A 25,945-nucleotide genomic window follows, 5' to 3' on the forward strand; every position below is an offset into this window, starting at 1 on the left:
TTCAGCCCAGTCGGGTCGCCGGTCCTAGTCTTTCCATTGTAGTAGCAGAGTGAGCTCTAAGTCCTGCCTCTACTGCTCCTACCACTCAGCGGGAGACAGGGGCAGCACCTCTCTCACTGTCACCATGTCCCCTTCCTCTTATAATGCCTCTCTTTCCCTGGCTTCCTGGCGGTCGCAGTATCCGCACCCCACCTCACTGCACGGTCGTCTGGACAGGGCGTCAGCATTCCCCTGTTTCACTCCTGGCCGGTGTCGGATGTCCAGGTCGTAGGACTGGAGCATCTCGAGCCAGCGGGCTACCTGTCCCTCGGGTTCCCTGAAGCGCAGCAACCAATGCAGCGCGGCGTGATCAGTGCAGGGCACAAACCGGCGACAGCACCATCTGGGCATCCCCTCTCAGTGCTGCCATCAGCTGTTGTGCCTTGTCCTTTCCGCTCCACTTGCACAGCTTCCCCAGTACGGTTAGCTCGACTCGCCTCTCTTTGCTCTGGGTATCCGGCGCGGCGCTCTGCAGGACTCAGCCGGGCCCCATGCTCTCTGCTACCGGTGAATGACGTTCTTGTGTGCAGGTCTGGACTCGCCTCTCTTTGCTCTGGGTATCCAGCACGGCTCTCTGCAGGACTCAGCCGGGCCCCATGCTCTCTGCTGCCGGTGACTGACGTTCTTGTGTGCAGGTCTGGACTCGCCTCTCTTTGCTCTGGGTATCCAGCACGGCTCTCTGCAGGACTCAGCCGGGCCCCATGCTGTCTGCTGCTGGTGACTGATGTTCTTGTGTGCAGGTCTGGACTTGCCTCTCTTTGCTCTGGGTATCCAGCATGGCTCTCTGCAGGACTCAGCCGGGCCCCATGCTGTCTGCTGCCGATGACTGACGTTCTTGTGTGCAGGTCTGGACTCGCCTCTCTTTGCTCTGGGTATCCGGCACGGCTCTCTGCAGTACTCAGCCGGGCCCCATGTGATCTGCCGCCGATGACTGCTGCCTCCCAGCATGGCTCTTGAGCTGTTCTCCCAGCTGGGCGAGCTCCGCCTTGCGTTCCTGGATATATCGGGACAGTTGCTCCATCTCGACGCTCGTCTCTCCTTCTCCTAGCCACTCCTGCTTGATGCTTGGGTGGTCCATTCTTGATCCCGCTTCTGACGCCAGTGTATTGTGTACAGGAACACAATACAGTGGGAATTACAGTATGCAAACACAGTAGGAAAGACACTAGTTTTACTTTTCAGAGTTGTTTATAGTCTATCTGGACAGTGCCAGATATGTGAATGGAGCTATATAATGTCTTTTCCAGGGCCAGGTTGTTTTTTCACTGCAGAGCCCGAGCCGGGCAACTAACGTCACACGCAAGGACCGCGTCGAGTCACATGCAGATGATGCGGTATTAAGAGGCGCGTTATTGGAGTATTACCTGTTACCACTACGGGGCCCCAGGGACCCTATTACCACTACAGGGCCCAGGGGTCTGTATTAATGTACTGTATGTTGAACTCCTCAACTTTCTACTCTACTAAAAAATGAATACATAAATAATTAGAGCATGGGTGTGACTGTTTTTTATTTTGCAGATAATACAAATAGGTTCATACTGTAAATTGGCTCAATTTAAAAAAATGATGAAAATCATGCACCTCGCCCCTGCTCAGCTCCAAGCCAGATTCGGATGTGTTGTGAGGCCCATTGTGGGTCCCCACATCAGTGTAGAAATCCCTTAAGAGGGAGCTACTGTAAACCAGTACTGTTGGCAGGTCTTCTTTAAAGTTGGCTAAATGTTCTTGGATTTTCCAAAAGTTTGAATCTAGGGCACATGTATGTTTTTTTAATACTCAATACAAACAAAATAAGAATCATTATGTAAAGGCTTTTTTATATTTATTAGAACTGAAACCAAATGTAAAATGTGACATAAATTACTCAACTGTACAAGTATGGTAAATGTCGAAGTTAAAAGATCATTCAGCTGTGACAAAAAAAAAAAACAGCTGTGATCATGTAAAAGCAGAAGGAATGTTCTTATTTAAAAATAATAAAAAAAAAAAACTAGTAAACGCTAAAAGAGAACTTGCAATCTTTGAGCCTTTGTTTAAAAATGGGTTGGATGGGAGGGTAGGTGGGTATGTGGGTGGATATGTGTGGGATTGGGTGGGAGGTCAGATGGGAGGGTGGGTGTTGGCTGTCAAACTGCCAATCATGTCAGTCAATATCTACCTTCCTGGTGCATACCGATTATCTGCCAACTATCTGAACCTCCCATAAACCTTTGGAATCACCAATCACTTAAAGGGGCGACAGTAATATGCACTAGACATACAGTCATGTAAATACTGTATTATTGGGATGACAGCAATCTATGTTAGGGTTTGTTACAACATTATTATTTATTTCTTAGCAGACGCCCTTATCCAATTGTTACAAGATATCACATTATTTTTACATACAATTACATTATTTTTTACATACAATTACCCATTTATACAGTTGGGTTTTTACTGGAGCAATCTAGGTAAAGTACCTTGCTCAAGGGTACAGCAGCAGTGTCCCCCACCTGGGATTGAACCCACGACCCTCCGGTCAAGAATCTAGAGCTCTAACCACTACTCCACAGTGCTGCCCAGAAGCCTTCAGAGGAATATTTCTGAACAGGTCTGTGCTACAATACTGACTACCCTATTCTCATTCATGGTTGAAGAGTGCCTTTGTGTTTGTTTGTGACAAAAAGAAAATAAACAAAATAGAAATAAATGGCAAGTAATGCACAATACTTTTTGTTCTTTCATTTCTGTTTATTGTGTTCACATTGAGCGAGTACACTGTATAATAAGAATGTCTATGAATACTGTTATTGAAGTATCACAGCTTACTTTCTGCTGTGCCCTCTACTGGTCCTGCCAGGTGTATCTGTATTGCTGCTCTCAGATTGGCCCAGAACAGTTTATGTTTGTTTCTGTCCTTTGGCCACTCAATGTAGGTCCTCTTGGCCATCAGAGCTTTCAGTTTGTAATACTTGGAAGGGATCATGTACTGGGAGATAGGCTCCAGTAGAATCAAGATTAAATGATCGGAGTTTGCAGTTAGAAGTTGGTGGTGTGCGAAGTAGAGCTCATAGTGGCACCACTCACTCTGTATGAAATTTGGGGATAAAACAAAGATGGACTTGTAGCTTTTTTCGATGCAGCTGATTATATTTTCAATGATACTTTTCCCTGGTATGAAATCTCTCTCGTGCTGACATATTTGAACAGACTTGTCTTCTTCTAGGTTGGGTAAAAGGTACTCCTTTACCCAGATGGAATCAAGCTGGCTGTAAGACACAAATGCATTATACTTCAGACCTTCTGGAGTTTCCTGACGTCTGCTTGCCTTCGCTCTCCGCTTGGTTTGGGTCCATTGCCACATCATTTTCATATACCAGAGTGCATCATAGTGTATGCAGAGCACTGCTATTGCAATGGTTATCACTATCATGGGGCAGAGAATAGTAACAAGTAGAAGGGTCAAATTGCATGACATTTCAGGAACATGGAAGTCCTTCAGAAATATTCCTCTGAAGGCTTCTGGGTAGCTGCAGCTGTAGGCGTCCGGCCATCCAATGAATTCAATTCCCGATTGTTCTTTAATCATGGCAAAATCCCTCAAACTGCAGGTGCACATGAATGGATTATTGCCGGCATGAAAAACTCGTAGGTTCTTGCAGCTACTGAGGAAATTGATTGATGGGGTATGGAGAGAATTAGCATCTGTAAAGAGCATTTCAAGTTTTCTAAAACTGTTGCAGTCTGGTATGTCAAGCAACCTGTTTGACCCAAGGTAAAGTTCTTTCAAAGCATCAAGATGAACCATGTCTTCGGGGACACTAGCTATTTGGTTGTTCTGTAGATCCAGGATTTGTGTGTTTTGGGGTAAACACTTGAAAACTAAACGATCCAGACTATTTGATGATACATTTAGGACAATTATACTCTCAGTCCAGGTACAATCCCCAAACTCATATGTCAGTGAGTTGGCGCTGACATCCAGATATTTTAATGACTTCATGTATTTTGTTGTGACACTCAATTGGTGAAGCTTCTCCAGTTTATTTCCCATTAAAATTAGTGTGTTCAGGTTGGTCAGTGTTTTACAGATGGGCTCTTCAATACTGGAAAACACACGGTCAGAAAATGCATTGCTGGAGAAGTCTAACTGTTTAAGTATGCTGGTGCTCTGAGGACAAGTCATGTGTACTATGGGAGTGTTGTCAATAGTAAGGTTCTTTATCATCATATTGATAAAAAAATCGTAAAGATCATTTTGAAGAAAAAAATATGAATATATTGTTCCTCTGTTTATTTTTAATGTCTCTAGTGAGGTGTTTTTGCTTATTTTAGTGGTAACAATCTGTCCTATAATATTTAGATAATGCACATTTAGATGTTTAATTGATGATTGCAGTGTTTGTTTGGTAAGATAGTTCCAAGGCAACCTAACATCTATTAAAGTTAGACTTGTCACCTTAAAATTTGCTTTTCTTTGAAGTAAGGCAACTCCAACATAACAATCCCTCTTATATTTTAAATAGTCAATACAATATTTGCTTTTTAAAACAATGGTAATTGTGTCTGTTTTTTCATGTTCATAGTCAAGGAGGTTGTTAAATCCCAGAAAAACATTTTTCAGCCAGACACTTTTGATATGCTTTAGTTCATGCCTTTGCAGTGTTTCAGCACTCAGACTTAAACATTCCAGCTTTTCCATGGAGCCAAAGACACTACCAAGAGTCATTAGAGCAAATTTGTTGTAGGAAATATCCAAATTCTTAAGTTCAGTAACATGAACTAAGAAAATATTATAAAGCTCATTATGGGACAGATTAAGATATTCCAGTTTCATACTGGATTTAAAAATGTCATCACTGATCTCTTTTATATTATTGTGTGATAAATTAAGGAACTTTAAAGCTGGCATTTCAGAAAAGTCATCCCTTTTCAGTTGGCTTATATTGTTGTGGGACAAGTCCAATAAAACTGTATAGAGTGGCAAACTGCGTGGAACAGATGTCAGGGAACATGATGAATAGTTTACATTCTGCCTTTCTTCAACTGGACAGTTCTCATAGGAACAGATTAGCAGTACATTACAGACAACCAGGAACAGAATCTTCATCATGTCTGTTTCACTGTAGTTTGGAGAATGGATATGTTCTCTGGTGATTCCAAGAGTGGTTCACTAAACAAGAAAAAAAAGCATTGCTTTGTTAGACTCTAGTCCATAGCTACATTATACAGCCTGCCTACTTTTAATTACCAAAATCATGTATTTTTTTTTAATCAGTCTGAGGAAATATAGGGCCCTATTAACATCAGCTTAAAGCACCTTTATAAACACTGGGATAACATTTCTATAACGGCATTCAATGTTTTTAGTGATGTTCACAACGCTGATTTTAATGCAACTCTGTACACTGTGTATAATGGCTTGTCATTTCAGCCCATTAATATGAATTGGTAGGCAGGGGCTGGACGCAAACCGGTAACCTCACGGTTCAAATACGAACGGCTTGACATTCAACTAAAGGGCATACTCTATAGTCCACAGGCAAGTACGTGTCATGTTATTATCCATACTATTAACTTACCAGCCGTTAAAAGGAGATTCATTACAAGCGTATTGTTTTAGTGATGTTATATGGAAGGCCATTCGGGTCAAATATTAGTACACGTTTCAAATATTTAGTACACGTTCTAATTTTAATTTAGTACGTGCTGTAATTTTAAGTATTACACTTACTAATTTGGCCAAACAGATCGCTGGAAATGAAACAAGAACCAATGAATTTAAAGAATATAGTATGTGCAATAAATGATCCAATTAAAAGTTGCCTTACATCTGCCATTCCAATTGGTGGCAGTATATGGACCTGGCATCGGGTAAAGTCTAGTGAAAGATGGATAGACCTGGACCCTCCGAGACGAGCATCAACCGGCGGGTTCAGAGCTTTGAAATCGCTTTAATTCAGCGGTAACCCCACTGGGAACTAATGTGTGATTTTAAACAAGTGTTGAAAGATCTGACACTGAATGTAATATTAGCTATGGTACCTCAATATTTAAGTGTAAAACTGACATAAATATAATTACAAAATAAAAACCGATTGTGTACATTGTTAACACAAACTGAACCGTGTCACAGTCAACATTGCCTGTCTCAAGAAGTCGGCAGCACTCAGCAAATCTATATTTGCACCGTAGAAGAAAATCTCTCACCGCAATGATTTTCAATTTTCCTTATTCTTGATTTTTTGTGTATTTCATGTCTGAAATTAAAAAGATGTTATCTCAAAGGTGATTGGCTACTCTTGTAATTACATTGCATGACTGTAAAATGACCGGCCCCTATTTAGGTACTGCTGTAAAATGACCAGCCCATACCTAGATACTACTATAATGTAAGTCGCCCTGGATAAGGGCGTCTGCGAAGAAATAAATAAATAAATAATAATGTTAGGGATCAAGTAATATTTGTCCGTATGTAGTCTATTTTTTTAATAACCTATACTGAAGCAGCACATGTTTTCCAGCTTTAAAATGACGTGATAATTTAAAATAATGTCTGCAAAAGAAACTGGTAATATAGAACAGGATGAGCTGTCGGAAATGCTGATTGCACATTGTGGGGAATCTGAAAAGAGATAAAGGATAGTAATCTTTGAATTTAAGACCTGACACTTCGATAAAGCACTTGTTATTGGATTGGTTTCCGTTCTATCGCAGAAATGTCCGGTCTGTTCAAATCCTAGGGTACTACAGTACTTTGCATGCGAAAATACCCTGCGTTTTCTGAAAACTTCAATCCATGTATACAGCTGAATTCTAATTAGACTTTCTATCGTTAATCATGTAAACGCAGAAAAGTGACGTTTTAAGAAAATCCGTTTTCTGATTCAGTTTTCCGAAAACATTAGTTTTCGGAAAACGCTCTGTCATGTAAACGTACTGAATTAGGCATTTCCACTTTATTGTAATAATAAAACAGACAATATGTTATACACATTTAACGTCCTTTTTTTTTTTTTTTTTTTTAACTAAACAGGCCTTAAATAATCCTATTTTTATTATTTTATCTGCCTTCCTTTTTTTTCTTTTGCTATTTTGGCAAGTAAGATTTTTTCTTGTCCAAACATTCTTAGTTCCTTAATTATGCACAATATATTGTTAATAGGTTAAACTTCCTCCAACTTATTATCTATGGAAAAACCTTTATATGTTATTAACAGGAGTAATCCAATCAATCAAGACACGCAGTACACATCTTAAACTAAAATACAAGTTTAAATCGTATTTGCTATACCTTCTTACCACGATGTTTATTGCAGCTTATCATTATAAAACAAAAAAATTAACCGAGTTAAGACACATATTTTTAGCATAACGTTTTCATCAGTGTTCGTTCCGGAAGGCTTTAGCTGAAGCGTGTGTTTCCTGCCTCCGTTTGTGTGTGTGTGTGTGTGTGTAATTAAAAACAATTAATATAAGTTCTTGAAGTTATGAGTAAACATTATACTGACCTTACTGAAGTGTATTGTTGTATCACCGAATACAGAAACCCACACGCACGGCAAATGTTTTTTTTTTCCTTTTTAGTTGCTGCGGTGCTCTTAGTGCAGAATGGAATGTGGACAAGGCGAAATGAAGAAGTAACTGTCCTGCTTTTAACATCTGTTTTGGTCACACACTAGTTTCGGTATGATTCAGAGTGGCGGAGTGGCATGTGTAGCATTTCAATGTGACCAGTTTCCCTTTATAATTTATTTGAAACAAAAATATTTAGGCTATATCGTTAATCAAAACTGTTTGAATGTTGGGAAAATGTTGACATAATAAAAGTGAAAGAAAAGAGCCAAAGACAACAAAAGCATTCATTATTTCAAAAAGCTGAACATGTACGCAATGCTGGCAGCCATATGTGTTTAGGATTCGATGTTGAGACAGCTTTGCGACGTTAATATAGAGGTTATAATTACGACTATATTCATGTTACTTTTTTGGTTAGCTGTTCTGAAGGACGCACAAAGCTTTATTCCGTAGATCGTGATAATACAGTAAGCAGGGAAAACTCAAATATAGTATCCACATACCCTATGTTAAAGTCATTGGCTATTTGTCTTTTTCATTTTTGGCATCGGCTTTGGTGGTCTTATTGTGAACAAAAACTGCTGAGCATGCCAGGTTCATTCACGCTGTATTCTCTCAATGGGCTAGATTCTTTTTACATGGCCTAGAATTGTTCCTGCTCATCATTATCATTACTGTAATTCTGCATTCCAATGCCTACCTCTTGCTCATCACAAGCACACACTGGGTTTCCAGATTTCATTGGGAGTACATTTTTTTATTTTTATTTTGTTCATTTCAAAAAACACATGCATTTGTCCCCCCATGGTCTAATGTTTCCATTTTACAGAAACAAAGTAGACATTTGATGTTTTTACAAGTGGGTATGGCTTGGACAGATTTTGCAAATGTTTACCTGTATGTTTCATGGAAAAAAAATGGTTATTATACTGTAATATCAATAAAATAATCAAAGAGAAGTTTGCATGTATTTATAAAGCTTTTCAGCTCCCCACTGTCACCCATTTCCAGTTAGTATCACATCTCACTTCTGCTTTCTTGTGCAATATGAAGATATCACATTGATGTCCTTGTTCTGGGGGTAGGCATTGCACCATTTCTCTATGGACAGTAACCCCGGACGTTTTAGCAAACAAAGTATATGAAAAAAATATCTAAGCCAAGATTTTTTTTATGTCCTTATAGTTTTATTAAATGATATACAATAATGCAGTTTGCAGTAATGAATATAGAATAAGACTGTACAGTAAAGACTTGCGTTCACAGTTTCACATGACAAAAAAAGTCATTACAGAATTCCCTTTGGACAACCAAGCTAAATTACAAGTTTATATAGTTTAATACAAATTCATGTCTTTAATAAGACAGCTTACGAAAACATATTATATTCTTTGCGATAAAATGAATAATAAGCATGCTAAAACCTTAATTGCCAGTTTTGCCCAGTCAGTCGTAATAGTTACATTATTACAATTATATTACAATTTATATATAAAAACTTTGCACAGTTTTAAACAAGTAAACCCTACTGATGGCTCTTGACATGCTAAGGAGAGTTTGGATTTTATGGGTCAATGATATTTAAAATTTGCTGTAGTCTGCATAGAAACTTGCCTGTAATTAAGTAATTACATTTTAAAATGATGCATGAAATACTGCAATATACACCCAAAATATCAGATCACGAGCAACACAGCTCATGCTCTATTTAACTGCAACTACGTTGTCATTTAACATACATTGTTTTAACAAACTGTGTTTCCCGTAATCAAATTAACTCTGTGTTCATTTTAACACATTCGTTATTGGAGTGTAACTGAAGCCCATTACCCTTAACCCTGGCACCCGCCATGCTCATAATACAGAGGAAATGGTAAAGCCCTTCTAATGGGCATCATTGATACAGATGGATGTCCAAAGTAATAGAGCAAGTGCTTTGGGTTAATATTCTCCACTGGGGTTGTATTGTAAACAATGTAATGCTATTATAGGAGGCTGTCTGTTGACAAAATGATGGAGCATGCATCAATTTAAAAAGACACTCTGTTAAGTTCAGGAAGAGACAGTAATGCAGTATATTGTTTATTTGGATTTAAATAAGTTAAAGTGCAAAGGAAATAGTGTTCCACGTCTTATTATATATTTGTTATTTAAATACAACACAAATGTTCATTTATAATTTAATAAAATAAAAAGATAAACACTTTTTCTACATGCTTCGCATCTCAGTTTCTCCGTATATAAACTCACCAGATTTATTCCCAAAACTAAAATACATTTTATAAAACAACAATGCCCAGTTATTATATAAATTCACATTTAGAGAGTTAGAAAAAAAAAAGCTCTGCAACTGATAATCAGTTTATCACATCCTCAAATTCCAATAAGTACACCTGTATTCATAGGGTTATTATTATAACATTTGGGGCACCTTAAATTAAAAATAAGGTTTAGAATATGTACAGATCTGTTAAATGCTCTTATTGTAGGCCATATTTTCCGTTTATCATTCTGCTTAGCTCAAGGAACTGCAAAAAGTGATTATATTTTTAATTCCGGAGCTACATTGTATATTTTTGTCCATAGAGCATGCCTGCTGCTCTAAATTTATCAGTATGGGGCTCAATGTTTCATATACTGGTTGCTTGCAGTATATTTACTGTAAAAAATGTGAATTTTACTTCAGTGCAGTGCTATCTCAAGTAGCACCTGAGTAAAAAGTAGCAGTTACAGGTGTTTACACCCTGAATGTTACAGATGTTTATACCCTGAATGTTACTATCTATGCATTTAACTTTTTTTTTCCCTGTAGAACAAACGTATTCCAATGTCTACGGTCCATGTTAGAAATCCTAGGTTTGGATAAAGTGCCTGGCAAACTAGATTTCCTCTTTCCAAACTGGTGACATAAATAAAAGGGACTCCAGTAACAGACATCTACACAGTTTAAAGTTACTTAGGAGCATGTATAAAAAAATGCAAGTAAGCTTGAAACCAGATGAGTGGCATTTTTATAGCAGCCCTTCACAACATTATATTTGTTAAATCGTGTGCAGTGTGACTGCTCCTGAACATTAAAACAAAAAACAAAACAACATTGGACAACACGCAATGTACAGACTGGTCTGCCCAGAGTGTATATGAGCGAGATATTCACACCAAAATGCAACACAAATGATTTCTGTTGCTATCTGCAAATAAAACTAAATAAAAACACAGATATAAAACTGGCAAAAAGTTTGATACACATTTTATGTGAATCCTTATAAAGCTGAAATAATCATTGAAAAAAGCTAGGTAAAAGGTAAAAGGCATGTTTTATATGCATATACAAAAACTCTAAAAAAAAATGATCCTTAATAAAAGTATTCAGCGCTAGAAAAAAAAAAGTTCACATTGTAGAGGTCTGACCCGTGTTTATCATAATAATTAAAAACAAGCACGCTGTGTTTTTACTGTGCACTTACACTGACCATTTATAAGAAAAGGTTTTTGTCATACACCATGTCTCTAAGGATTCAGGCCAGCTGAACCAGTAATGCTAACACAAGCCTCGGGTTCAAACGAGTAAGTGGCGTTTCTTGTGGAGAGCCAGGTGGTCCGAGCGCGAGAAGCTGCGCTCGCAGTCTGGGCACTGGAACGGTTTGATGCCAGTGTGCTTGCGGAAGTGTCTGGTCAGTTCATCAGAGCGTGCAAACTTCCAGGTGCAGCCTTCCCACATGCATTTGTAGGGCTTCTCACCTGTGGAAACAGCAAACATTCACTGACTACAACTCAAACTCAGCCTGACTAAGTTTCTTTGTGCTGATTGGTATTACACAAAATCATACTGAACCAAGATCTCAATAAAAAATAAAAAAAAATTAATAATAATGTAGTTTATCAAAGATCATCAATACAGCTACTTTATTAACACCAAGTGTTTTATGTTGTGTTTTTGCATCACCACACCCAAAATCTTAGGTAGTAGTTTTGTAAGTTATGTTGCAGTGATGACATCTAGTGGGCATATTTAAAACTGCATTTGAAGCTACACAACCTTTATGTACACACTAAGGGGCTCATGTACAGATAGGCGTGCAGCTGCAACATCTAAATTGCCCAGCGGCCTATGTAAGCATAAGAGCAATGAAAATCACTCAACACTCTCAAATAATGATCCGCAAATATGATAATGAGGCAAGTGTACCATAGCAGCCATCCAGAGGCCAAGGACAGGTCTCTGAAGGTGTGTGCTTTTATACAGTTCTTAATTACTCGCTTCTACAATGGTTTGCACCTTGTAAGAAATGGTGCAACGTTTTTGGAGGGTGAGCAATTGCCCAAGTGCAAGACAAAATCCTTACACCTCATTAGAATGTTTGTACCCTCTTAGTATTCCAAATCCCTGTCCAATTCCATGCTCTTTTCTTCATTTGAATACATTTCAATATCATTAAAATTGATTCATGATGGCAAAGTGCTAATCTGATAGCGGGTGCATAATGGCTGGTGAAAAACATTCTTTAGATGCTGATTTTGGCAGAAATGTGGATGTTTTGCAGCCACAAATCACTTTGCACATATCCTTCCATCAGCCCCTTAACATGTTATATTTTTGACTAAAACAAACAGCAGGAGACATTGTGGGTGAAATAGGTTACCGTTTAAAAAAAGTTTTGAAATTAGCACATTATAACAGTTATGACTATATTGTATGATGCGTCAACTCCAATACTTTGAGAGTGTCACTATGCAAAAAAGCAAATGTGGTCCTCTGAGTATTCATTTTATTATTAATTACTGATTATTCATTTATATTTTCTCTCATGCTATGTTGGCCTAGATCCTTACCTGTATGTGTTCGTCTGTGAGCTTTGAGGTGGGAACTCTTGGTGTACACTTTGTTACACCCTTCGTAGTCACACCTGTGTATGCGCCTTTTCTTCACCGTGTCTGGGGATTCGACTGGCAGGGGGTGCTTCACTGGATGAATGATCACAGATGGAGTATTGCTCCTGAAAGATTAACAGATAAACACAATGCTGTAAGTATACAGAGAAAGCAGGACATATTCATTGGTTAATGTGTTTAAAGGATTTATGATTTACGCTGTCAATGTGCAGTAGCGCCACATACAGTGCTTTGTAGGCTATTGTAAAAAGACACCAATTCTAATGTTACGGTAATAATTGAACACTATTGGGAGTCTCTTGGGGTCCCTGTAGATGGCTGGAATGAACAACTGCTAGAAAAGCTAAACTGATGACATTGGTTCCTTGTTTTCACAGCTACCAAATCAAGGTTACTTTAGGAACAAGCTTTGCCAAATCCTAAATGGAGCAAAACAATGGCTTGCTTGGCAAATGTTAACAGATACTGTTGTATTTCAGAACATTATACTGTAATCCATACAAGTCCTTATTCATCACTCTGTTGTATATATTGTACGACTCAAGCAGACTCTGGTGAAAAGCTTTTTTTTTTTTTTTTTTTTTTTTAAAGAGATCAGCTTTTATTAGAAGTCTGTAGAGGTCCCTGTAGAGCGCGTTTTCCTGCTCTGTTTTTACAAACACACTTTTATACAAGTGCACAAAATAAAGCAGAACATGAAAAGTCTATTGGCTGTAAGATAAGAAGTTTCTGCTTTCTTATTGTGTTTTAAAGCAAAACTCTAGTTTAGTGGCAATTGCTGTGACCCGAGCTGGATTTAAACCAGGCCTCCAGAGAAGCTGCTGTATTGAAAGTACTTACAATACTGTTTCAGTAGGAGATCCAGGGACTCAAACAAGGCGAGTCAACGTCCACTTGATACAACTTCTATTCCATATATGCCACAAATATTTAATTGCGGACATAGTCTTGTAAAAATGTATAATTAGGAGGCTGTGTGGTCCAGTGGTTAAAGAAAAGGGCTTGTAACTAGAAGGTCCCCGGTTCAAATCCCACCTCAGCCACTGACTCATTGTGTGACACTGAGCACGGCACTTAACCTCCTTGTGCTCCGTCTTTCGGGTGAGACGTAATTGTAAGTGACTCTGCAGCTGATGCATAGTTCACACACCCTAGTCTCTGTAAGTCGCCTTGGATAAAGGCGTCTGCTAAATAAACAAATAATAATAATAATTAAATATGTATTTGCAGTTTGTCAATGTAAAGCGATGTAGTGCTGACCACCGACAACCAGGACCTCTAGCAGTCTAGCCAACAGAGAAGAAATGCTGAATCTCAAGACTAGCCAGACAAAATCTAGACGCCAACACTGTAGCTTTGTGTACTCTTTCTGTAACAAAGCAGTACGGTGTGGCATTGAAAATTTGAAAATGATCCTAAATGTGGGCTCTGCTGGTATGAGCAACAAGACACATTTTCCATGTGCTTATCTGCCTTATCAGGGCCCCTGTGTAATAAAAGCATTCTTTTAAGGTTTTACTGTATGTACAGGAAGGTAAATCAGATAGAGTTCCAGGCTACTGCTATCCTTAGAACTTTCAATCTGTCGATGCACAAGTCAACACGGTCTCATTTTCATTTCTTTTCAACCAAACATTGGAGTTTTTCCACTATTGCAACAGTCTCCTCTTTGTCTCTGTAAACAAGCAAGCAGAAACCTAATTGCCCCGCCACTCCTTGGAACATAATGTAATTAAAAGTTTCCTGCTGGTCGGAGGGTGCGGCCTCTCTCCTCCACTGACATCACCAACTGAAATCAGACTGCACTGCCAGTCTGCCACACCCACAAGATGTGTTAAATTGCCACTTTACCTTTACAGGCAGCTGTGTTTAACTCTTGGAGAGGTAATCAGGCTTATGAGCTTCATGAGACCCACACTTGAGCTCACTAATAGATTATACTGGGATATATAATGATTAGGGCCCAACCAAATTCACTGTACATTTTAAAAATCTTAATTTCACGGTTTCAGCTATTTAAATCTTGAATTTCACAGTGGTGTAACAAAGTATGTACATGTAGTTAAAAACGGCAAAATATAAAACATTTAAAGCCCTGAAGTAACAAAAGCATGTGACTAACAAAGTAGAAACGCTTAAAAAAAAAAAAATGAAATCCAGAGGTTCACTCTATGATCGTTATTTTAAAAAAACTGTTCTGGTTTTATATGTCATTGTATGCAACAGTAACTCAAAAACTATTCTGAAATGTTGTTTTTCTTCATTCCCTGACTCTGCGGTGTAAATACCTGTCCATATTTAGATACAGCTCTCTCTGGATCCACAGAGTTTGTTGGAATTGACAGACAGCTCCGAGCTAGGGACAGGTCTGTAGCTGGACAATATTTCCAGAGACTAAAAAATATAAACGTAAAGTCTCTGAAACTACTGACATATTTATTTTATTTATTTTTTTGCCGTGTGGTGTTTTTTTAAAGTATTTTTCTGCACATACTACTACTTGGTATATATTTGGCTTTCGAATTATTTTACATGATCCGCTGCAGTAATGATTGTAGCACTTGCCGATTTATTTTGGACACGTTTTAAAATGTAGGTCTAATTTGACTTGCCTGACGGTACCAGTTGAGAGCCGTAGGTCATACTAAACCCACCCTGGATGCCTGTGTCTACCAATCAGTGAGTACAGCCCAGTTATTGGCTGTTGTCAAGTGTCAATCCATTTTTTAAACTGAAACAAGCTAACAGTTGCATCAGGAACCTGTAACGCTACATATAACTGAATTGGATTTTACTACAGGGTAAAAGTACACAAAAGACCAGATTTCACGGTCCGTGACTCATATTTCACGTCCGTGAATTTGGTAGGGCCCTAATAATGATATAGCAGGGGTAATAGCCAAAAAAAGATAAAATATATATAGTAGTCTCCGGCTAAGAGAACACCCCTCGAGAAGCAAGCAAATTGTTCTCTAAGAACGGAGTTGACCACAGACACAATATGAATCAATAAGTAAATAAATAACTATGTATTACTTGTCATGATGCATGTGCATCAACAAATGAAATTAAAAGAATATGTAAGAGAAAAGCAATAGGCAAATGTATGTTAGTTAATAAACTATAATAATAAAGAAACAGACAAACTAGCGTGAACAAACTGTCAAACTGAATTAACACAGAACCCCTACACACATTAAAAACTGCAGCAGAAGCTCTAGATGAATTATGAATACCTGTACAGGAGCAACATCCAAGACATTATTTAACAGAATGATGAAGCAACTCACCAGAACGGAAAACACCAAATTGCCCAGCGACTTGTGTCCGATTCAGGTTTTTTTCACAAGCTCAAACAATTTTCAACTTTTTGTAGCAAGAGAAACAGCGGCACATTTCGCTGTTTGATTACGTGCCATTTTGTAGCGATGAAGATTACTCGTGGAAAATCAGAATACACACCGAGGCAACTGAAAGATTGAATAAACCAAATCAGTGTTCCGCAAGACTCTCGCAATGACAAGTCAGTTTTGAAAAGATTGAATAAACTGTTTTAAATTTAAGTTTGATGATGGAGTTATCAGGTTACAAAACACTACTGTATCAGTTGATAACGAATCGCGAACGGTGCCAAAAGGGTGTGTTCTTAAGCGAAGTTCTTATTCCTTTAGACCGAGCGTTTACAATGGGAAAAATCAGTTACACCACAAGGGTGTTCTCTTAGCTGAAGTGTTCTCTTAGGAGGTGCTCCTATACGCAGAGACGACTGTATATGGATTTTCTGTTTTAACCAAAGGTCTTTTAGGAGCATGCACTTGCTTTGGTGGTCATCCCATTTAACTCAAGCATTGAAATTAGAACAGTTTTGTTTGGACCCTGATGCCTGGCTCATGTGTGTAACATTCAGTAGAAAGAAAATCAGGTTCCATTTCTGTTGTAACTGGTAGAACTGTTAATGGACAAATCTGTCAACAAACCACTAAGGCACACATTTCATTCACCAGACATGGCTTTCTGCTTGTTTTGTAGAATTGTACTGTTTGAATTTTTCTAGTAAAAACCAGAGTAAAGTCATACTTAATCTGCCCTTATTAAACTTGAATGATAACTTGCATCTTGTTGAAAAGTCTCCTTGAAGCGTGAATTTCAGTGCCAGGGTTAGCTGGTTATGACATTGTGAAGTTGATTAAGTATTCTGTGTTTGTTTTCTTTTCACATATCAGATTTACACATACCACACCGAAGAGTGAGGGTAAAGTCAGTTCAAGCAAGAGGAAATCTGATCTCTCAATTAAATTAACCGGAAAATATGTAGGCTTTTGCCTAATCGAGAAACGATTCCAGAGGCTGATGGGTACAGACAGACAGACAGGCAGGCAGACAAAAACTATTCCAGAGGCTGATGGGTACAGACAGGCAGACAGGCAGGCAGGCAAAAACGATTCCAGAGGCTGATGGGTACAGACAGACAGACAGGCAGGCAGACAAAAACTATTCCAGAGGCTGATGGGTACAGACAGACAGACAGACAGGCAGACAAAAATTAGCCGGTTGCAGGGAATGTGGTAGACATGTTTGACGGAGATTTGAGCATTCTGTGCTGACTGATTTAAAATAAGACTGTAGACATGTTTTTTAAAGAAGGTGACTGACAATTTCATGTAAATGACGTGGCTCGGCACATTCCTGTCCCGTTATCAAAACGAAGGACATCCTAAAGCCCGCGCAGGCCTCCAAGGTTCAAACTACAAGACTTTTACCACGCAGAATTTGAAAATAAAGAATAACTGTGGTGGGATGACTGGGCTTCATATGACATGCAGTGTAAACAATGGAAGTGTGGTGAAACCATTTCAAATCTAGTTTGTACAGGGTCATATCACACAATAGATAATGTAGATTCCAGCTGAATTCTGGTTCCCTTGAAACTTGACCACCACAAAGTAATGCCCCCCACACAATCATTCAAATAAGGCGTGGCAAACCTCTCTATGTGCTTTCATGTTCAAACTACAACCAACATCCAGCTACTCAAATGTTACACAACATTCTTAATTACCCCTATGCTACAACAGCAAACACCAAACCCAAACTGAATCATTTGAATGTCAGCTGTCATTTAAGAGAAATATCAAGCATGGTGATAAACAGACATAAACTGTTCAAGATCAGTGTTAAAGAAGGTTCACACGCGGCATATTTCTTTCTAAAACATTCACGGACAGAAATAGTCATTTGAGCTCCTAGTTAGATGCCCAGAATGCCGAATATAGTGGGGAATGACCATTTGCCACTATGGTCTCAAGTAACAAGCAATACAGCATGCAAAGACTACACAAGAATGTATTTATAGTTGTCCTTGTTTATAAGTGTACAATGAAATCATAATCTGCTGGTCTCTCCTGAGCCATTTACTTCAACAGGAAGAATTCTATATTCTATACTGTAACTGCGACAAATACACAAAAGAAAACCTCATTCCATGAGCCACGACTTGTCTTAAAGGTGCATGCACACATTTTTCAAAATGTTTTGTGGTGCCCGACAGAGTGATTGGAGAAATATTTATTTCAAATACTCTCGCAGTTGTAATAAATTCTATTAAAACTGGATTGTTTTCTTAGGGGTTGTAACGATAAGTGGTATATGTGCACGTTTTTTTTTGTAATCCGCCATCGTACAGAGGTGGCCAAACAGCGGCTCCCAGGCAGTTCAAAAGCATCTCCCAGTGAAATGCTGGGTGACACACACTTTGCAGCTCGAATGAACTGAAGACAGAATAATAAACAAAAATGAAGAGAGAAAAAAGTAAAAATAAACACAAATGTATTATTTGTATTCATTCATGTTTATTATTCTTTCTTCTCTCCCTTCTGTTTCTTTGAGCCTGCATGTTCACTGCAAGGACATTTCGTCACTTGGTGACCTTCGACCTGCGCGCTGGAGCATGCATGTTTCGATCACTGAGTGAAAGCTGGGTGTGCAGTTGAAAGTAAATTTCATTATTTTAAATTAAGTGCTCGTTCGTTTCGTGGAGACAATGGCATTGAGCTCGCCTCCACGAGTAATAAACAAAAGTTTGAGGCTTTAAACCAGACTGGGAGAAAGTTTGCTTTCACTGAAAACAGTGGTAAACCTGTGTCTCATCTGCAACAAATCACTTACACGCTGTAGTCTGTACAAGGCGAGCAACCTCAAATGTCATTATGAAACAAATCACAACACATTTTCATCTGAATATCCTCCTGGATCAGACTTGAGGAGAAAAGGCTGGCCTCTTTAAAACACGTCTCAGCTGGCAACAGATGCTCATTTCGACGTTCAGTAAAGAGGCTGATTTAATGACTGAAGCGGAGTTCTGTATGGCATGGAATATCGTTCGTGCCAAACATCCTGAATCTTTTTATAAAATTGCTGTGTTGACGCTAGACTAGAGAATGCATGCTTAAATGTTATATTGCAGGTCTAAAATTAATATTATATTTACACATCACATTTTATTTAAAGTGCATAATACATACAGTATAAACAGAAATAATGGAAAAACAGCAGTTACATTTAAAGTTTAATACACTGTAGATGTACAGTACAATAAAATTACAAAGAAACTGTAGGCTCTAAAATGTTCTCTCTTGTTCTTAAGTATTTTGCTGCCATCAAGAGATAACAACTACTGCAGAGTAAGTGAGTTAGTGCAAGACTCTGTTATAAAGTTCGAGAGAATTAAAACATTTTTTAAAACAATGCTAGTATTTAAAATGTCAAACATTTCATGTTTTACAGTGTGTGTCTTGCGGCTCTCGACCATATGGAAATGTTGGTATGCGGCTAGTAGGGCCAAGAAGTTTGGCATCCCCTGGTATATCCAATCTATTCCATTAAAGCCCACACAAATGATGATATCGCACCTGCAGTCTTCCCTCAGAACAGACACGTGTGATGCAATTGGTAGTGTTTGTGCTTTAAGACAACAGGTACTCCTACTATAGCTGCCCGTCGAAATGACGATGGCCGTCTCAAAAGCTTGGTGTTAATGGTTTTAAAAAAAAGTGTCTTTGTGATGCAGACGCGTTCATGGCTAAACAAACCAAACCAATCTGACTGGCACAGATCCTTCCGCAGTGACTACAGGGGTGTGCAGACAAGTATTCTTTAACCCGAACAGCATGACGTCTGTCTTTTCAGAACGTTATGACGGCGCCGAGCCCCATCTAGCCTTCCAAGCCCCACGCGCACCGCTTCTCGTCAGCTGGCCCTCTGCTGGGCTAGTTCCTGCCAACCAGGGATAGGAAGACCACATTGCTTTAATGTACCTTTTAGAGTATCTTTCCAACGAAGGAGAGGGCGACCCTTTGAACGGCTGCCTTGGTAGAGTTCGTCTATCATGATCTGCTTTGGAATGCGATTGTCTGGCATCCTCATTACGTGTCCTGACCGTCCCAGCTGGTGTTGCCTCAGCAGCATTTCAATGTCCACCATGCCTGCCCTGTCCAGTACCTCATCGTTGGTCAATCCCTCAGTGCAGTGGATATTTAGGATGGAACACAAGTGCTGTTGTTGGAGCTTCCGCAGCTTCCTGATCTGATGCCTGTACAGGGTCCAGGTCTCTGACCCATATAATAATGCAGAGATAACCACTGCCAAATAAACTTCCACCTTAGTTTGGGAGGTGATATCATGGGATGAACAGAGCCTTTTCCACAAACGACCAAATGCTGAGCAGGCACTATGGATGTGATTATCCAATTCCATGCCAAGAGCACAGTCAATCGGTGACAGTGCTTCCCAGATACTTGCCCTTGTCAGTGATAAGGGCTCCCCCTCTACGATGATGGGGCACTGTAGGATGGATCCTTTCAACACCATTACCTCTGTCTTTCTGATGTTTAACTATAATCCGAACTGCTGCACAGCCAGAGCAAAGTTATCCATGATGTTCTGATGGGCTTGTGCAGACAGCGCCACAAGGGCAATATCATCAGCAAAGTCCCACAGCAAGGACATCAGGCCTTTAGTCTGGTAAGGTTGAAGACATCGCCATCAACCCGAAACCTGATGTAAACACCGTCCTCACAGGAGGCGAAGGCTTGTTTGAACCTGCCGCGTAGAGACCAAAGAGGGTAGGCGTGAGCACACATTTTTGTTTAACCCCATTCCTTGCTGGGATTTCCTCCATCAGTTCACCGTCAACACTGATTCTGACTTTCATCTCGTGTAAGGCCTTGATGACGTTCATAAACCCTGGTGGACAGCCAGCCTTTTCCAGTACTCTATATTGTGCCTGATGGCTGTATCAAACGCCTTCGAGAAATCGACAAAGACCATGTAGAGGTCAGACCTCTGCTCTCTAGCCTTCTCCATCAACTGACGTAGAGTGAAAATCATATCTATTGCCACGATTTCTGCGGAAGCCACACTGCGTTTCTGGTAATACATACTCTGCGACAGAACCTTGTAGCCTGTTCAGCAAGACAGGCGAGAAGATCTTGCCTGCGGTACGGAGAAGGGATATGCCCCGATAATTGTTACAATAATTTCTGCTGCCCTTCTTGAACAGAGTAATGATGTTGGCATCTCGAAAGTCTGGATCAAGAAAACCTGTCTCGCACGCCTTAACCCTCTGCAGTCCATTTATTAAGTGTGCGTCAGGTCCAATTTATTTTCACACGCACAGTTAATTTTAGACGCGCTGTTTAAAATGTCCGTGATAGTCTCTGCGCTGATACAGTACCATTCAGCTTGTTTCCTTATGACCGCCCCTATGTAATGCCAGGGGCATGTATGACTAATCATCAGATACGCCTTTTTTTTTTTTTTCGGCTTGTCTCGGCTCCTGTCGCTCCCACTCGGCCATTGAATGGCTTTCTCATCTTTTTCCGGAGAAAAAACAACAAGAAACCCGTTTTTTTTTTGCGTTTCTATAATGATGTCGGACAGGGTCCGACAATGGACCGGATAGGAATAATTGCAATGTCGGACCAGGTCCGACAACGGCCCGCAAAGGGCTAATGAAAACCCTGTGGAGGTAGGAGATGCCGGGATACCATCTGGGTCTGGACTCTTTCCACTCTTCATTGCACCCACTGCTTTCTCAATTTCCTCTATTGTTGGGAGGGAGTCTAGAGCACCTATTATGGGCCTTTGTGGTAGATCATCAATGACATTCATGTCTGCAACCCCTGACACAGGTGACATAGTGGTAAAGATAGCACCTTTATAAACCTCCTACTGAGGGATCAATTTCAATCCTGCTCCGAGATAGGGTTCAAAATGCACTATGGTTATAACCTACAAGCACCACAGCTATATATAATGAGCAGAATGCAACATGTTAAAAGCAAAAGAGTTCAATAAGGAATGGGAGATCTGCCTCAGAGACAACATTGATTTAAAAATAAATAAAAGTATGCGGTAAAGTTTTGCTTTGCTACACTACTGTACAGTATATGGTTCACAGTACATTATATATATATATATATATATATATATCGAGTACAGTATAGTAATGCGTGTATTAAAATCACCAACAAAAAACATGACTGCCTGAGTACACAAACAGCATTGTGACTGACTGCAGGTGTGAGTAATCACGACTGGAAATGAGAAGCATAACTGTAATGCTAACTGCCTCCGTGTGCGTATGTGCTGTATCTTTTCAAATGCAGGTTTATTTGATGTGTTATTTTTTTCTAAAATTAAGGGGGGGAAATTTGGGCTGTTTCTTAAATTTGAAACAATATGGCGTATATATATATATATATATATAAATAAAATCACACACACACACAGAGTACACCCTCGCTATAACGAACCTGTCCTAGCCTTTTGTTCGTTATATCGAGGGGTTCATTATAGCGAAAGGACAATAAAAATGAAAGACAAACTGTTGGAGTAAGTTAATGAGATGAGATTGTGAATAAAAGTAGAATTACATGGACCTGTTCATTTCATCTCTGCAGTATTCTGCCTTTATCCTAGTCATTAAAGAATTAAAACGCAGTACAAGAAACAGAAAAAGGTTTTATCCAAATCAACCCGACATGAAAAGTTCATCAGATCCTCAGGTTTTTTTGTTGTTGTTGTTGTTTTTTCTTTAATCAGTTTTGCTTTGCCGCATGGTTGCTCAACAAGCCCCAGAATAGAGTGCTTTTTGACGACCTATATTCACGACAGAGGTATGTCTGCGTTACTCCTTTTTTCAGACGATCAAGCTTTGTTGCAACATAACATTATTTTTGTTTCGGATGCATAGTTACACAGCGCACGCTTTTTATTAAACAAGAGAGAGAATTACCGTTGATGTGGTAAACTTACTTTCTAATCACCCTGTATATTAGCAAGTCATTAAACTTACATTTTAGTATAGACCTAGATCAAATAAAGTACAATGACGCCCACCTCAGGCCTCAGACAGGCTTGTTATAAACCCTAACCCTAAAAAAGCAGGCAAATCAAATACTGTGTTTATTCTATTACAAAGGTACACCAACAGCATACCAGGCCCATTTGTTCTGTTATAAATGACAGTAATATTACTTACTCATGTGACATCACAGATGCATTCATGCATGAAGATGAAATCTCTTCATGGTAACTCTTCTGTGTATGTTCTGTTCTTGATTCAGATTTAATCTGTTTCACCACTTCATGGCTCGCTCCTCCAAATTCTGGAGTGACAAAACAAGAAAGACATTACTTTTAAATAGGCTACAAATCCTTTTTTTGCTTCAGTATCAGCTAATATTATATTAATTATTAGACTTAGCATTCAACAAACATGTTTTATTTAAATGTAAGCTAAAATAATTCATGGCAGTTTTAAAATGCAGAATTTGTAAATAAAAAAAAGGCTAGTTTCCTTCTATCGGAGAACCATTTACTTGCAATGCTATTCACAAAGCTTCAACTCACATGCACTACTTTAGGTTCTCAACAATAGGTAAATACAACTTTTAATTGAGTCTTGGCTGTATTCATAAAGAATTTGTGTGACATCAGATAATCCCATTTGTATCTGTTTTGCTTCCTGCACAATAACAGAGTAGAAACCCCCTAAACTGTAGCAATGAGCACGCCTAATAGGCAAACTGTGTGATGCAGGGGCTAAATCAATTTGGGGAGGAGGGGTGGTGGAATTGGGTCCCTGCATCTGATGCTTACTTTGGAGAATGCAAGTGGACTTTAAACAAAGTTAAGTGTAAAGTGTCAGATGAAGTCATTCAACAGTTTATTTAGCTACTGTCACAAAAATGCATCTACCTTGCATGCTGGAGAGGCTTCGCATTTCATCATTCATCCTGGAAGAAACCACAATCGGCTGGGAAAGATGTGGTGCGTAGAGAAGAGACACTGGCTGCACCATGACTGATGGTATCACTGAAATCATTCCTTGGCTGGTCAGTCCTGTACCGGGCAGCATTGGGCTCATCATGCTGGGAAAGGGTAAGGGCATAGAGTGGGGCGACACAGTAGGTGAAGTTCTTTTATGGGGCGACCTTGAGGGAGACATACAGACCCTGTGGGACAGGCTGGAGTTGGAAAGGGTTGTCAAAGAATATGGCGAGGGTGGAGAGCATCTCGACGAGGGTGGCGAGCTCCGTTTGTTGAGAGAAAGGTCAACCGGCTCCATTTGGTTCCCATTGGGTTGTCCATCATGAAGCGGATATGGTCTACTGTGCAGCCCATTCTGTGACGCATACATCACACTGTACATCTCAGGAGGCTTCACCAAGGTTTTGGCTAAGTAATCAGAATAGAATGACTGTGGGAGAGGATGAAATAAAATCAGAACAACAATCTGCACAGGGTGGTATGGTCATATAGAAACACAGACTTAAGCCAAAGGCAAGAGTACCACCACACAAGGTCATTGGTTGGTTTACCTAGTACCGTTGGTTCAATGTTATTATTAATCTAGATTACAGCACCCACTGCCATTCCTAATTGCTGCGACCAGTGTTACCGGAACACATCGCTGTCACTTTCTACCTGCATTACGTACAGACATATTTGTAGGTCATTAATAAGCAAGGTAATCAGTCTAGGTGGGTGTATTATTAGTCTTAAAGAAAAAGCTAATTAATTTGAGATTGATTAATTTGAAAAATTCACTATAATCTCTAATCTAATTTTACTTTTCATTAACATAAAAAGTATGACCACAGGCATCTTCAACACCAAGCAATATGTCATTTTATAGGATTTGTAGCTGGCCTGACAGGAAAAGGGAGAGGATTTATGCTCTTTGTATACAGGGTTATAGTGATAGTATCTAGAAAAACACAAAATTGATAAATAAGGAATATTCTTGGTTTCACAATCTTTATTCACATAATACAAAACACATGTGACCGGGAACCTTATTGTGTTACTCTCTACAGCTGCTCCTAGCTTTAATCCCACAAGCAGTGTGCAATTTATATTGCGAGACCTGCAACTGCTCTATATAATTATAATGGTATATTACACCCTTGTGATTGTGGTAATTTGGAAGAATCTGGGATATTTTAAGTATACTTTTGTCAAAGTTGGGCCAACTACACACACTGTAGACTGCAGAAAATGAAAATCAATACTTGGCAATTTCTATGCTTCTATTTAGTTCTGGTGATACTTTCATGTTTGGCAAACTTGTGTTCACTTGCAAGTATTTGTTTAGCATACACATAAAAACATTCCACCATGTCATCCGTGCTAGGAGTGTCCACAGAGGACTCACACTGAACAAATGGGCAATGACTGTAGTGTTCTACCTGCAACTTGTGATTCCTTCTTTCAGCATTTACACTAGCAGGAGGGGATGACAGAAACAAATAAAGCTGTCAAGCATCAGTCTATACTTTCTGGTTATATTTTTGGCAGAATTCTCCATATTATTTGAATTCAGCAAGTAGATAATTACATTTTACATATAAACGAACACCCTTCCTTCCAGACCAGGATTTTACATAATTATATCCTTATTTTTATCTGTAAGTGTAAACACAGACAAATACATGCATACATACAGGAAAGTTTTGGTATTTTTTTTCACTGGGATTGCCCAGTGACATCTGGGTCTTTCCTTGGACAGAACATTTATTATGAACCACAGTAGATGCTGCTAAAGAATGAGTGTGGGTAGGAGTTCAAGGACTGAGAGAAGGGTCACCACTAGAGTTCTTCACTCTCAAGGGCTCTTTGCATGCCCAAAACAATTGAAAGAAATCTGGACATGTAATGTCTACCCTCAATTTTAATACTTTTGAATAGTATTCAAGATGTGTATTACTTTATTGTTTGGTAGAAGTATAAAATGCTTATCTATCAACTTGTGAAAGTCTTGCCAAGTTAACACCCAAACCTCAGACATCCCTGCAGGGTATACTGTTATAGTTACAGTCTGAAGAACAGTAAGTCACTGTTTTTTATGATATTGTCTCTCTCCCTCTTTCATTAAAGACCTTTAAAA

At 39.2% G+C, this 25,945-nt stretch overlaps 2 protein-coding genes across 2 annotated transcripts in view; both read right to left on the reverse strand.

Moving 5' to 3' along the window:
• Nucleotides 1–1,886: 1,886 nt before the first annotated feature.
• On the reverse strand, nucleotides 1,887–7,648 carry tlr1 (toll-like receptor 1). The gene is made up of 2 exons (XM_034015138.3): nucleotides 7,536–7,648; nucleotides 1,887–5,197 (listed from the first exon to the last, which is right to left on the reverse strand). The coding sequence occupies exon 2, from the start codon at nucleotides 5,135–5,137 to the stop codon at nucleotides 2,843–2,845; it is 2,295 nt and encodes a 764-aa protein (XP_033871029.3). The 5' UTR covers nucleotides 5,138–5,197; nucleotides 7,536–7,648; the 3' UTR covers nucleotides 1,887–2,842.
• Nucleotides 7,649–8,767: 1,119 nt separating this feature from the next.
• LOC117409308 (Krueppel-like factor 3) overlaps nucleotides 8,768–25,945 on the reverse strand; it is a 28,587-nt gene continuing 11,409 nt past the window's right edge. Inside the window, exons 3-6 of the mRNA XM_034015139.3 lie at nucleotides 23,755–24,256; nucleotides 23,036–23,162; nucleotides 12,436–12,599; nucleotides 8,768–11,343 (exon numbers count right to left, since the gene is read on the reverse strand). Of these exons, the coding sequence (XP_033871030.3) occupies nucleotides 11,162–11,343; nucleotides 12,436–12,599; nucleotides 23,036–23,162; nucleotides 23,755–24,256 (975 nt within the window). The 3' untranslated portion in view covers nucleotides 8,768–11,161. The remainder of the gene's footprint in view (nucleotides 11,344–12,435; nucleotides 12,600–23,035; nucleotides 23,163–23,754; nucleotides 24,257–25,945) is intronic.

The sequence above is a fragment of the Acipenser ruthenus genome, chromosome 2, assembly GCF_902713425.1.
Source record: "Acipenser ruthenus chromosome 2, fAciRut3.2 maternal haplotype, whole genome shotgun sequence".
NCBI lineage: Eukaryota > Metazoa > Chordata > Actinopteri > Acipenseriformes > Acipenseridae > Acipenser > Acipenser ruthenus.